General features: G+C 42.3%; 1 protein-coding gene across 2 annotated transcripts in view; it reads left to right on the forward strand.

The window, feature by feature from the left end:
* The first annotated feature begins 644 nt into the window (after positions 1–644).
* The window catches only part of LRP2 (LDL receptor related protein 2), a 194,546-nt gene continuing 179,745 nt past the window's right edge, over positions 645–15,445 (forward strand). For both annotated transcript variants that reach the window (XM_073882829.1, XM_025852083.2), the window contains exon 1: positions 645–871. In XM_073882829.1, the coding sequence (XP_073738930.1) occupies positions 781–871 (91 nt within the window). In that variant the 5' untranslated portion in view covers positions 645–780. The remainder of the gene's footprint in view (positions 872–15,445) is intronic.

Below are 15,445 nucleotides of genomic sequence, written 5' to 3' on the forward strand. Positions count from 1 at the left end.
GACTAGAGAATGGTCACAAATCTCTCCAGCACGCTCTTATTCCTTTCATTTCCTTTCCCCTTCCCTTCCCTTATTTTTCTTCCTTTTAAAAGACTGTATCAGTGGCAGATTTTCCCGCGGACTGCCTCGCAAACTTGGGTGGGGAGGCAAAGCCTGCGGAGAGGCTAGAGCGGATCACTCCCGTGCATGTGTCAGGCGAGTGTTGGCATTTGAGTGTGAGACTGCGAGGAGTGTGTAAACGTAGAATGTGTAACTGCGAAGTGTGCGTGCACGTGTCGGTGTTTGTGTGACTGTGGACTACGCGCACGCGTGTGTGACCTAGGAATGTGTGTGCCGGCGCGCACGTGAGCGTGTGAGACTGTCAGTTTGTGTGACAGTGAGGAGTGTGTGTGACTGTGTGTGAGAGACTGTATGAGGACGTGTGTGAGTGTGCGCGCGCGTGTGGAGTGTGCATGTGTGAGCGCACGTGTGTTCGAGTCCCTACTCCTCCCAGCGCTGCAAAGTGCAGGGGGCGGGCCGGGCGGCAGGGGGCCTGCCCGGCTGGATTCCCGCATGCTAGTTCCGGGGCGGTCGGGTCTCCAGGGCTTTATGCACCATCTGGAGGGTGGGGACTGGCGCGGGTAGAAAACGGGATGCCTTGGGCTCTCGGGCCGGTTTTCCGCCTCTAGGAGCCTGCCTAGGTGCAGGCCTACCGGAGCGCTCGCGAGCAGAGGTGCGGCGGTTGCTGTGTGCTACGCGCGCCCACCTCCCGGGAAAGGAACGGCGAGGCCGGGGCCTCGGATGGCCGCGGGGATGGAACGCGGGGCGGCGGCGGTGGCGTGCACGGTGCTGCTGGCTTTTGCCGCCTGCCTGGCGCCGGCCAGTGGCCAAGGTAAGCGCCCGCTGGCCGGAATTCCGCGCAGAGTTCGGGACTTACCCGGCAGTGGCAGGGGTCGGGTCCGTGAGCGCACTGAGGAGACCACGGTCGGGGCGGGGGGGCAGGGCAGGGCGGCGGCACTGGTGCGGCTCCCGCCAGGGCACTCAGGTTGCTCAGCGAGGGGCGAGCGGGAGCACCCCTCCTTCTCCCGCCCTGCAACTGAGCAGCAGCAAACTTGAGAAAGTAGCTCCGCCGGTTTCGGTGACAGCGCACCCCACGGGGACCCCGCCTTTGTTCCCACGGGACTTTCTCCCGAGCCTCTCGAAAGCACTCTGCAGTTGGAACCCGGAGACAGAGGTCCTCCTAGCCAGTGCGCAGTCTGCTCCCCATACTGATTCGTTCTCTGGGGGGCTGAGAGATTCGCCGCGCTTCTCCGTGCGCAGTTTTCCACCTGCCGCGCTTAGCCGGGGAGATCCCTTCGCGGGCTAGAGTACCCCCCCTTCTCCTCCTCAGCGAAACTTGGTCCCGCGTTGACCCTCAAGAGACCGCATCTCGATACAGATCATTTACGAGCCGAGATAAGGCCGGGAAGCGGGATTGGACGAGAGAGCAGCAGATATACTGGGGCATTTTCTTTGAAGGGTTTTCCTTTTCAACAGGGAGGTGGGGGCTTTTGTGTTGATGAATGAGGCCCCGTCTGCGCGGCCAGAGTTTTGAGGGCTCGAATGGAGAAAGTTTCCGCGATGAAGCACTTAAAAATTCTCTCAAGTTGCTAGAGTTCACATTTGTACAGAAACAGAAAGAAAGGAAGAAGTGGAGGGGATAAAAACAGTACGGGGGAAGAGGAGAGAGAAGACAAGTAGGAATGAAAAGGGAGAGAAGGAAGGGAGAGAGGGAACTTGAAGACAGAGAGTAGCGCGCGGAGTGGGGTGGGGAGACTGACCAGGGATGAATGGGAAGGGCGAGGAGGAGGCAGGGGAACCGGCGAGCTCTCTCCAGGCTTTGCGTTGCTAGGTAGCAGCCCGGAGCTGCGTGTGACCGACCACCAGACAGACAGAACGGACGCTGCTGCCTCCACAGGGACTAATCTGTCTGTGGGGATGGGAGAGTTCTCCCCCCACCCCTTTCCCCTCTTGCTCCTTCCTTCCCGTCGGACAACTTAATTGCCCTACAATGAAAATGAAACCCCTATTGTTGTAGGATTAGCCAAAGCAATACATTGATTTCCCTGGATCACATATTGGGGTTGACGGGTGGAGACTGTAGAAGCCCCCATTTATGGCGGAGAGAGGGAAAAGCTTGTGGATGGGCCGTAGCATGTATTCAAATGGTTAATCTGCTTTCTTTCCTCAATTCTTAGCGTAAGCTCCTTAGAGGGAATCAACTAAGTAATTATACAGCAACTCCTAGCAGTACCCATTTCAGACTTCCTGAGAAGTTTGGAAACGCCAACAAACCCCACTGGTCTTGTAAAAATCTTTGGAGAGGGAGGGGAGGCAGGGAGAGACCGCTAATAATTCTTGCTTTGAACACTTTTTCTCAGTGTTGGTAACACAGAAAGAGGATTTATTATTATAGTGGAGGGTTTGCCGCAGCGCTTAGGGTGATATACGTCTTATGTCCTAAATGCAGCCATAGGATTTACTATATGTTCCTGTCAGTGCCCGGCAAAAGGAAATCTAGTCCGGATTCATCTGGGATACATCTGGATTGTCCCCATACAATCAAAACAGATATTTTCTCCCCTGGATTGATGGTTTAGTCACCAAATAAACTGTACTTAACTCTTCTTGGTAGTTTACATCCATCCATCTTCTATAAGAATATATAGTAATCTTATGTACTGTAAGAGTTGCATATCATACACTTAGATATGTGGCAGACCCTGTTCTTAGTGCTTTATACTTATTGATATTTAGTCTTTATAATACCCCTTTGATGTAAGTATTCTTACTATCCCTACTGATGGGAAATGGAGGCACTGGGCAATGAAGTAATTTGCCCCAGATCATACTGCTGGAAAATGGCAGTTGTGAGGCCAGTCCAAGAGATTCTGAGTCCAGAGGCTATAATTTAACTGCTATAGTATGTGACTTTCTCCTCTATTTCCCTGTCTCTTTTCTTTAGTACTAAAAATGTCATGCTCGCTAGGTTACTACCCATGTGTGAGGTTACTGAAGAAGCTGAGTGGCATTTTACCACAGAAGGTGAAGTCTACCTGCTGTGCCATAACTCTGGATATTTTTTCAGGGATTCCTTTCAGATTTCTATCACCTGACCCCAGGCATCCTTACTCCCATTCTTCCTACTTGCCCTCTGAATATCCTCAGCCTGGAAGGTTAAGGAGATTTCTGATTCCTGTTGTATTGACCTATCAGGTAAAGTGTGATGACATTGTAAATGTCCTTATTTTAGCACACATTTTAGGTATGATCTTCCTGCAGGTTTGCATCATTAGACATTGGAAAAGAACTCTGAGTATTTTATGGTTAGTCTTTAAAAAAATTATAGCATATCTATAGCTAAAATTATTTGTATTTTCTTCATATTTTGTATAATGCTTTTAAGAAAAATTGGGAGAGCCTGAACTCTGGAGTCAGGCTGTCTGGGTTTCAGCAATGGCTTTACCACTTTCTGTCTGTTGACCCGGGGAAAGTCATGAAACTTTCCTGGCTGAGATTGCTTATCTGCCAAATTGATGTGATAACAGGAGGAATCTGTTCCATGGCATTTTATTAACATAAAGAGATAAAAGTGCTTAATGTATAAGGCCTATAGACAATGATTATAACTAGCAGGTATTACTATGTTGACCAATACTAAAGGTAACATTTTTTTTGGCTTACTATTCATATTTCTAATTTCTAAGCGCACATAAGGAAGTCTTAGGCATTTTCCCCTAACATTTCTTTGAAGAATTCCCAGATCTCAGGATATGACTGGAAGTTTTTTTGAGAAAATGGTATTGATCTTAAACAGTTATATTCTTTCCTCCAGTAGAAGCTTGGTAATGCCTTTTATAGTTAGTATCAGCTTTATGACAATTACATCTTCAGGTAAAGGATTCTGGGGCTGGTAACAAGCAAGCAACATTTTGGTTCTATCACATCTCTGATACCGCCGCTGCTTTTATTTCCTAGCAGTTGGCTTCTTTTTCTCTGCTTGAAATTCTTCCTACCCAGTTTTTATAGGGCTTCTGCTCAAACTCCCTGATTCAATCTTGTGCCTGTCCTGTTCTAATAGAAATTAGACTTTTACCGATGGAGGAAATCTTAGCTATCAGCTGGTCTACTTGCATTATTTTATAGATAAGCAACTAAACCCTGGAGGCAAGGAGAGGGGACTGAAAGGGGTGAAAGGGAGGTGGTGAAGCCCTTTGCCTGAGGGCATGTGGCCGAGGTCAGAGCTAAGATCGGAAACTCGAGGTTAGAGTAAACCCCGGCTCCTCTTTGTGTCTTTCCAATTGATCATTTTTAGATACATGTACTTGGAATGTCCTCAGCCTGGTTGGTTGAGGAGGCCTCTAGATTGCTTTTCTGTTGATCCTGACCTGTCATATGAGAACAAGTATGATGAAAAGATCACCTTGGTCAATTCTCTTAAAAAAAATTGGATGGGTCACATGTCTCAGGTCTAAGAGGATAGGTTAATTACAGCCATGCTTTCAGCGTGGTCCAGAACTTATGTCATGTCAGTGCCCCAACTTTCAAAGACTGTACCTCCGGATCTATTTTTCAAAATCTTGGGCCATCAAAGCACATTCCTAAGGTCTCCGGGTTTCATAGTCCAGACTGCTACATGAATAGGTTTTTAGTCTTAATTCAAGGTAATTGTTAGGTCATTGTTGATCATTGTCCATGTTCTCTAAGCAGGCACTTTAAGAAACACAGGTTTTATTTTATTAAATAAAAATATTTAATTAAAAAACTTAGAAACTAGAACCCTGGCCAGGATCTCACCACTGTTAGAAAGATTTGACATGTTTCAGCCTGAGTTTTGGGCTGTTTCTTTAACATGATCAGATTGGTTGTTGTTTTGAAAATCAGAGACATTTCTTTGATGCTCCATGTGTTCTATTGGGGTCCATGCAGATGTTTCCTAAGCAATTTTTTCACAATCTCAGCATGGTGAAATGAAGTGGGAAGAGTGTGGGATTTTAGAATTAGAGGATCTGGGTTTACTGCCATTTACTATGTGGGAAATTCAGGACAATGTACTCAACTCTTCAGGTCAGTTTTCTTATCTGTAAAATGGGCACATATCTACCTTATAGGGTAGTTATGCCAGTTAAATGAGATGAGTGTGAAATGCTTTATGGATTGTGAGGTCTTACATACATATTTTTATCCATCTTTATTAACCTCTTCAAGAATTTAACTTCTTTTTCTAACTTGAGAGGACACTATAGTATTTTTTTTCTTTTTAAACACTAGTGGTTCTTTGATGCATCCATGCATGCTGGTATAACATTTTCGTGGCTACAACTTTACATATTAGTCTAGACACTTATGTTTGTAAATGATAGAAATCTAAACTAAACTGCCTGGAGCCAAAAAGGAAGTTTATTGAAATACATAATTGAAAAGATACTGCTATTAGGTTGAACCATATGGGATTGCTGTTTCTCTAGACAGCCAAATACTGGCAATTTCTTTTGGCTCAACCTAATATAAAATGGGGGCTCAGACTATGTCAGGCTGATCTGGTTTCTCTATCTCCTGACTCTGAGATGAAGATTCTCAGATGTGTTCTTTAATGTTCTAAGATGGCTGTCAGTGGCTCCTGGAGCTACATATTTTCATGTTATGTCCATTGGGAAAGAGCAAGAGTTTTTGTCTTAATTTTTCCTAGTAAAAGTCTCAGTTGCATCTTGGGCTCTCCTTAGGTCACAAACTCATCGGAGAACCAATCACTGTATCCATGGCATGAAGTGTGTCCATGGCTTAGGCTTGGGTCATATGCTTGGTCCCTGAAGTCATGGACTAAGGTTGGACTGCAGAGGGAAATTGGGGAGGGCTACCAGGTGAACAGAGGCTGGGCTGCAAAAACAACATGTGTCTAGGACACCTTATCAGGTAAAACCAACTGATGTTATTTTTATTTTATACATGATGACAGACTTACAAGGCTATAGAAATTTCTCAAGGGCATGCAGTCCTGGGATAACTCAATGAATTGAAGGGGGAAAAGTATTGACAATATTAAGGCAAAAGACATGATGCTCTGTGTTCATGTGATCATGTTGCAACTTTAAGTTTAGGAGAACAGGAGAAAGAAGGACTTCTCTAGAAGGTTTACTTGTAGCCTAAAGGATTCTTATTTGGACCAGACTTGTGATGGACAGGAAAGTTCTGGAGAATGAGATAAAAGAACAGAGTACAGGAGCTCTTGAGTACATTGTATGATTTCATTTTTCAGGGAATCCTAGGTCCTTTTTCCTTTCCCAACTAACTCTGCTCTCTTGTTTATATTCTTTTTTTTTTTCTTCTTGTTTATATTCTTAAGACTTTGTCCCTTTTCCAGGCAGGAGGCCTTGGCTCTGAGAATGGGGTGGAAAGAAAGAAGAGAGGAGGGTTTGGAGACATATGAAAATGCTTCTATGGAGACAGACTACATCTTGGTGCAAATCCAAGGGTCTTTAGCATTTAACCTGAGGACTGCTTCTGTAAGTGGTAGAGCAGGTGTCTTTCACACCTCCCTGGATTAATTTAGAAATGCCAAATATATGCGCACTCTGCCAATGGTTATTTTGCTCGTCTATAAGTCTTATTCTAATAGCATGTGCTGAGAAACTAGAAACATTGTCATTCTAAAAGTAAGATGGGTACTTCTGACTTAGGACAGTGCCAAAACACAATGCAAGGAAATAATAAGTCTCTCCAAGAAAAGTGACAGGTTAGACAATGTGAAGTTTCATGTTGAAAGCTCTATGCTTTTAGTCATTAGCCCTCAGGTCATGCCTGACCCCCAAGGTTATTGGGAACAGGGAGAAATGAATGAAAGGAGGAAATGTAATTACCATTCTGTGCATTGAAAAGTTAAGCCACTGTTACCATGGATACAATGGCTTGTTTATTGTCCAGATCTTGAGATCCAAGTTTGTAAGCAATACCAGAGGTCTCCTTTAAGTTTATGTACTCTCAGTCAATAACACATGAAGATTCTTTCTTAGTAACTTTGACAATAAGTCTTTACTCACTGATCTACTGATTGACATTAAGTAACAACATACCTACTTTTGACGGTCCAGCAGGTGTTAGGGAAATGTGAAAAAGGGGAAGGGGAAGAAGACAGTAGCTACAATTAGGTTATGCTAGACTTTCTTGAATTCCCATATAAAAACATCCTGTCCTGTCGTGTCAGAGATTTGCTTGTCACTTTGGGCCCAATTTTTGGTTTTTATCTCATTAACAAGGAGAAGCTTTGCTGAGTAAAGGCTAAAAAATCAAAATCATTTAATTCATAGGAAAATCCTCAAATAAAGTTGAATTTAAGAATGGAAGTTTTTTTTTTTTAATCTGAAATATGTCAATCTTACCCACATTATAATCTCATTAAAGGAGAGGAGAAGATGTCAGCATGTGCTTCCACACTGGTTTAATTCTGATGTGGGGAAGGGTGTGGAGCATACTTTTTGCTGTGAGAAACCAGAAACTGAAAACCTACCTCAAACCAGCTTAAACAATAAGGGGTATTTATTGGCTCATATTAAATAGAAAATTCTGAGGCAGAGTGGGGTTCAGGTGAGGTGCAGTCAGGGCTCCAGTTCTCTTCCTTTGTGTTTTTCTTGACTCCACTCTCTTCTAGGTTTCAGCTTTGTTTTTAGTCTGGCTTCCCCTATTGTTATATTATAGCTGCCAGAGCAAATGGGGCTACATGTTTCCTTGACCATATCTAGGGGCAATTCACCTGTGAGAAATTTGGTTATGTTCTCAAAAGCATTATTTCATTATGACTTACAGAATGCTATAATTTCTAGAGACCCTAGATAGAAGTCAACTAGCTCACCCAACTTGGTATATCATCAGAATCACCTAGGGAGCTTTTTTCTTCAACCAGAACCTGTACTTACTCAATCAGGTTTATGGGCATCTGTTTTTAAAGAGTTTCCAGTTGATTCTGAAGGGGCAGACAATTTGGGAACAACTGATCTAGGTAGCCTCTCATTTTTTTAGTTTTGTAACTAAAGGTGTACTAGCGTGCCACTGTAAATTTCTTCCAGTGGTAGTTAAAATACACTTTGTTAAATCCGTACTTTCTTTTGGATGGGGATGTTACAAGGTAGTAAGAAGGAAAACTAGTCTTTTACATCTAGTACTGCACCCATTCCTGGCCATCTCCTTTCCTGGCCAACATGACAGTCTCTCCCTAGAGCCACTGTTTGTGTCTTAATTGTGTTCTTTGCTCTTCCCCTGGACACCCTTGAAGTCCTTCCTTCCACTCTAAGAACCTTAGATTCTTTGAGCTGAAGAACCTTAGATTCTTTGAGCTGAAGAGCTATTGGAGGTCTTCTAATCCTTTCTCACCCAAATCAGACATATTTCTCTATAACCACTGTAATCTCTCTCCTCCAATTTATCCCAGAGTATCCCGACAGAGCCTGCTGGCATCTAAAGCAGCCATCTATCCCATGGTTGGAATGTGAGTGTCAGAAAACCTTGCAGCTCATTTCTTTTACATTCTAAGTCCAATTCTTTGTTGACCCCACTGGGACTTAGAGTCCGTGATCCTACCACCTTTACACTGTCCCTTAAATCCTGCATTTATTTATTTCCTCAGCTTATATTTTTATGACTCAACATTAACATCACTTCCTTGCCTATACAGCCAGCAGTCTGGCCCCTTTGTCTTGCTCTCCTGTGTTCTGCAAAAGCCCAGTCCTGGTTAAATCTAATAGGCCACATCTGCATTGCTGTAGCTGAATGTGGCAGAAGAAAAACACAAAACTATGTTGACTGGTCTCACCATAAATTTATGAAACTAATCTCAACCTCAGACTTGCTTCCTGGCTAGGCCATTTGCTTTCCTACTTCCTTACATCTCCTCTTTCTTCAAACTTCCAACACCACCTGCTCAGATGACATTGCTTCTTATAAATGTGAAAACAGAAGCTGTCAGAAGAGAACTCCACAAGCTCCCGTAACTCAGCCATCATCACCTGCGTGCATTCTGTCCATATATTCTATCTTCCCTCCTGTTATTGTGGATGAAGTTTCCATGCTCTGAAGTTCAAACAGTTCATTCATGTTTTGGATTGAATTCTGTCTCATCTCTCACTAACTGTCTCCTCTCTTTTCCCCACATTCCTTTCTATCACCCTATTTTCTCTGTTCCTCTTTATGGCAAAATTCCTTCCCAGATTGGTCCATATCCACTGCAGTTTCTCTCCTCCAATTTTTCTCAAATCCATACCATTCAAGTTTTTGCTCCCACTTTTGATAGTTAACGTCTTTTGCCATGGTCAATAATGATCTCCATGCTGTTAAATCCAATAATCCATTCTCAATTCTTGTTTTATTGAACTGATCAACAGCATCGGACACAGTGTATCCTGCCTTTCTCCACGAAACACGTAATTTGGCTTTTAAGAAACCACATTCTCCCGATTTCCATCTTCCCTTGCTGGCCTCTGCTTGCTATCTTTTTGGTATCTCATGCTTGTTCCTGTCCATCTCCCTGACTACTTTTCATTTCTATGTACACTACTTCTTTGGAGACTCATCCTGTCTCATGGCTTTACCATCTCTATGTTGACAACTTCTAAATTTATGAATCGAATCCAGACCAATCCCCTAAACTCCAGACCCAAAAATCCAACTGTTTATTTGACATATCCACCTGGTTGTTTTAATAGTCATCTTAGACTATGTCCAAAACTGAACTCCAGATCTTCACAATGCCCTAAACCTGCTTTCTACATAGACTTTTCCATCTTAGTAAATGGCTGGTCCATCCTTGCTCAGATTCCAAACCTTGGACTCTGCTTTGACTCCTTTTTTTCTTTTATACCTCACATCCAATCCATCAGAAAATCCCATTGTTTTAATCTTCAGAATGTATCTGGAATCCAATCACCTTTCACCATGTTTTTTGCTACCCCACTGATCCAAGTCATAGTCAACTCTTACTTAGATTATTGCAATAACTTCCTTACTGGTCATCCTGCTTCCCTTCTGTCCATCTTCTGTCTACTCTCAACACCTGTTTAGAACATCAGTCAGATCATGTTACTCCTCTGTTCAGAAGCCCCAATGGCTTCTGTTACACACAAGTTTGGTTGTCCAGAAATAGACACTGATGTTGATTAAGATCATTACCTTTGAAGAGAAAGGAGGAAGCAGGAATGGCAGAGGAAGAAGTTAAACTGTGAGAAGGCCTCAGTCAACCTAGTGGGGCATCTCTGGAGCAAGAGTTGGCTATGAGTGTTCTGAGTCAGGCTGAAATGGTCTTCTGCGGTTACTAGATGTGGCCTGCCCCAGTAAGGGCATGACCTTGGGCAAGGTGCCTTTCTTTAACTGAGGTGGATGCCAAAGGAGCTGAGTGAATGTAGAAAGTCCTTGAAGGGGCCTTTTGATGACCTAGCTGTGGGTCTACCATCTCTTCCATCTCAGAGTCAGAGTCCAAATCCTTATAGTGGCCTACCGTTCCCTAACCATTTGGCCTTCACATCACTTCCCTGACCTCACATCCTTCTCCTCTCCCCCACTCACAGTGCTGTAGGCATGGGGATAATTTTTGCCCCCTCCCCCACAATATAGTACCTTACAGCTTCTGTACTAGTTTCTCTTTCTGAACATTCTTGCCTCAGATTGTGCATGACTTGCTCCTTGCCTCCTACAGGTCTTTGCTCGTAGGTCACCTTCTCAGTGTGGTCTTCTCCAATTCTTTCCTGATTAACTCTTCATTGTGCTTAGCATCATCTGACATAATGTATGTGACTTATTTATTTATTTACTTTTGTCTTTCCTTCTCTAATATCTCAGTTTCATGAGGGCGGGGATTTTTTTTTTTTAAATCTCTTTTGTTTATTGATTTATTCCTAGTATCCAGAATCGGGCTAAATAAATAAATATAAGTTGAACGAATGGATAAATGTCATCATGGACTCTCAAGTTAAGAAGGGGCGTCGTCAGCTCCTGGCCATGTCACTGGTCTTGCCAGCTCTTAATTCCCCCAGGCTCCTGGGGGCCCCATCGAAGACCCAATAGAGAAAAAAATTGCTATCTCTATCAAACAAGTGGCTTAGCAACGCTGTTTCTCTCCATTTGACTCTCCCCTTTCCTCCGCCTCGCTGACCCCCAACTACTGATGATTCCCAATGCATTTGAGAGTAGCTGATTCTGCATCAGTCTCTCTAACTTTTCTCACTTTAACTGAGACACTTGGTTACCCTGTGAGAATCCCTTGTACATACAGAATGGGTCATTCTGCTAGTTTTAGGACAGATTTGATACAGTAGCTTTTACACAAAGATAAGGCAAAGTTTTTAGACATTATGTTAGTGGACTGTCATTCTGTGTTTAAACAACACAAAAGAAAGCTGTCTGAGACCACAGCACAGTGAAAACAGCCTTGATCAGACAAAAGGGCCTCTTTGAAGAGGGGAGTGGTTTCCCAACTCAGGGAGGCGGCATGGACTATGGTGGAAAGAACATCACATGTCAAGCCAGGACATTCATGGATCTTGTTCCTGACGAATGAAGGAAAAATGGGCTCAACCAAAGAAGGCCCAGACTACTGAAAAATGCCCATGGCTGCTTGTCCTGTGGGCACATTTCTCATTCCAGATCCCATTCTTTTGAGGACTCCATATGCCACCATGACCAAATAAGTTAGAGGCAGAGGAATGGCTCAGTTACATGCATAAATGGGTAGTGATTTTGCAGAAATGATACAGATAAATATTTTGGAGTGCTTACATGTCTGACACTATCCTAAGGGTTTTATAGGTATTAATTTACCTCCCTCTTCATTAACAATCTGAATTTATGGATAAAGGGCCAAGGCAGACAGGTATGATAATTTGCCTAAAGCCATCCAATTACTAAGTGGTGGAACCAAGATTTGAACCCAAAGCCCTCACTCTTACATATTGTGACTGTGGATAAGTAGGAGCAAGTGGAAGGTAGTGCCTCTGTACACAAGCAAACAAAGCCTCTTTTAATGGTTCATGTTATGTTAAGATGAACTCATTTCGGAAGCTTGTGCCTTTGCAACCCCAAAGTGGACATTTCTGTGTTACTTTGGCAGTCATTCATTCAGTACGTGTTGATCAAGCCTTCTGCTTCAGGCATGATGTAACTAGTTATATCAGAGGATACAGAGGGGTGCCTGGGTGGCTCAGTCACTTAAGAATCTGATTTTGGCTCAGGTCATGATCTCAGGGTCTGTGCTAGGCATGGAGCCTGCTTAAGATTCTCTCTCTCTCTCTTCCTCTGTCCCCGCCTCCTGCTCACTTTCTTTCTTAAAAAAAAAAAAGGAATGGAGAGATTCCTGTGACATAGGCCTGTCCAAAAGAGCTTACTGATCAGAAGAGTACATTTCTATTTTAACCACTTTTCCCTCTATACTGTGTAGGTACCCATTGATTCTTGCCTGCTGGCTTCCTCCTCTGCTACCATTCCTTATCTGGCAATATTCTCTTCTCTATAATTACTTACCTTTTAACTCAAAAGATGACACCCAATTCGAGAGTTCTAGTCTAACTTCCTTTTAGGGATGGCAGTGAAGTACAGATTTAAAGGTTGCTGTTTTTTAATATCAGTGGAAAAAATTCTTACTAAGTTCTCTTATTCAACATCCTAGAACAAAGTAATGAACAACCAAGTGAGAATGGAGTCTCTATATATCTGAGGAGGCAGCTGTTGTAGGGATGTGGAAGGCATTTGCCTATGGGCTCTGGAGGTGCTGAAAGGTCTCTTGGCCCCCAAGCATCTCTCACCCTGGCCAAAGATGTCTGCTCTGTCACCATCACAACCAGTGCTTTGGAATAAGACATTGTTTCCCCCCTGAAACTAATGTTTATCCCTGTAGGGTAAAGGACTTAGTTGAGATAGCAATGCACAGTAAAAGTTTGCTAGAGCAAGGTTCAGTGAGAATGAGACCCAAAGCTTGTATGTTTTGATGGGGGAGGAAGAAAGGAAGAAGCTGCCAGAAGGTGAGAGAGAGTCTTGAAATTCAGGAGTCAACTTCATCTCTTAATTGGGTTGCCTAAATCAGCTTTTCTAGAAAACAAATGTATTATTGCTTGTGCCTTTTCTTAGGATGACTTTATGGGGAATTTCTGCTGTGAAACTATCAAATAGATTTCAAAGATAGAACTTCTTACCTTCTAGTATGGCTCTCCTTCCTCAAGTTAGCTCTAGTTGAAATAGGATTGTTAGGAAAAAAGAAGAGGTTGACCCTAAAAGCAGCAAAGCTGTAAGACTCTATCAGTCATTCCTTAGGGATTCATCAGTGCCGGGTAAGATGGAGAGGAGGCTTTTGGATTTAATGTACAAGGTAGTTAAACTTTTTCTAGGCCATAATGATGAGTATTGATAGGAAATTCTGGTTTTGTTCTCAGTATGTAATTAATAAAAAGAGCTTGCAAATGAGTGAGGTACAATACACATATGTTCTCAAGTTAAATTGCTAAATGGTTAATTTTTATGTACCAAAACTCTGAATTTTTTTTCCAGTTCACTTCTGCCATAAAAATTTACCTCTTCCCTAATATTTGGTGCAGTGAGGTGTTGAAAGAATTTGCAAAGTAATCATTGGAAGCAGAGATTCTGGAGAAAAACAAAATGCATGGTTTAAAAATTGAACGTACTAACTGGAAGACAGTGAAAGTTAGATGATTCTCGCTGTAAATAATTAAACCCAGCAGTGCAGACAAGAGAAAATGTGGGACTTGAGCTAAGCAGGGTGCATCTTGTATTGAATGCTTTTACTTCCCTGTAAGGGAAATCAAAGAGCTCTTTAATAGTTGTTGCTGATTGTGAATATGTGCAACAAAATCCTACTGTAATCCAGATTTATTTTTCAAACACTCCACTATGATGGAAGGAATGAAAAAGTGAGGGAAGGGGAACGGTGTTTTGCTCTGTTTCCCTTTAGCAAGTCTAAGCGTGATTTGTCACGGTGACCTGGGACTTTGGTTCCCTCCAGAGCCCTCTTGCACTAAGGGTGCATTGGCAGATCAAAGACAATTGCCCCCCCGCCCCCCGCCCCCGAGAGAAGCAGTGCATCTACTAATTGAGCACTGGATAGCCACAAGAAACATGAGGTGTATTCTTTCTGATCTTCTCTGACAATGTTGGTTTTCTTAGACTCCTCCCAGCCCCCTTTTTTATTGAGGTGTGTGGGGTGAGTGGTTGGCCTTAATTTTTCTCTCTGTAAAAAAGGGAATAAGGTTTCACAATTTCACAGAAGTGGGCTTGAATATTGGCATTATGAAGTGCTTTGTTTTTTTAAAAAAATTAACATAGACTAAAATGGACTTTGTGTAGTATACAGTTCTATCAATTTTAATACATGAATATATTTGTGTAACCACCACCACAATCAAGATTAGAACAGCTGAGTAATACCGTGCCCCCGCCCCCATTCCCTCACACTATTTCTTTGTGATCACACCCTCCAAATAAGTTTTGAAATTAATTTTTTGAAAACTCGCTTTTTCATAAGAAAGTTTCAATTGCCTTTTTGATTTGTTCATTTTTATTCAAAAAGTGTTCTTAGCTTATTTTTTGAAGTAATTAAAAATGACACGGATGGTAAGGTTGCAAGGCTGCTTTTTCTTTATTATAAAAGGAAAAAACTCTGGAAAGAGGGCAGCTCTCTCAGGATAGCTATATTAAAAAAAAAAAAAAAACACCAAAAAACCCAAACTTGGCTTGTTGCTAGATTGGAATCTGCAAAGAAAACATGCTCAAGAAATCTCCCTTGAAGGGGGGAAAGAAGTTTATTTTTTATTTAACGATTTACCCCTTGACACCTGGGAAATGATTAGTTGATGTTTTCAAAGAAGATTAAGTCAGTGTGGTTAATTAACTGTGGTAATCAGGTGACTCAAATCAATTAACTCCTTGTTAACAATTTCCATCAATTTTGTAAATAAATGACTAAATCAGTAAATTGTACTCTTGAGATTAAAGGCTATTTCCTGATTTATTTTATTGATGACAAATTAGAGATTTTTCTCCTTCTCATCTCATTTTCTCCCTGCCAACCTTACTTTTACAAATGAGAACTCTCAAGGTAGCTGTATTTTGGAGGAACACACCAGGGTAACTTTTGATATATGGCTTTAAAGAAAAGTCAGGCTGAACGACACCTTTGCTCCTTCAGATTTTGAAAGAATCATTTAGGGAAATTGAATAAGTAAATGTGTACATAATAACATTAAGGGAGAATGCGAGTAGCAAATGATCGAACTCACTTTAGGATAAGCTCTTAGTTTTAAGTTCTTCAATTTTTTATTTTCATTCCTTTTTCTAAGTTAAAACTGAATGATAGGTATAACAAGATCAAACAGTTTGGCTTTTAGCTGGAAGTAACCGTTAATGGATATCTTAGGTGCTCTATTTAAAGGAAATTTATATA

Source organism: Callorhinus ursinus, unplaced genomic scaffold (genome assembly GCF_003265705.2).
Source record: "Callorhinus ursinus isolate GAN/ISIS: 27379988/994484 unplaced genomic scaffold, GSC_fseal_2.0 scaffold2, whole genome shotgun sequence".
NCBI lineage: Eukaryota > Metazoa > Chordata > Mammalia > Carnivora > Otariidae > Callorhinus > Callorhinus ursinus.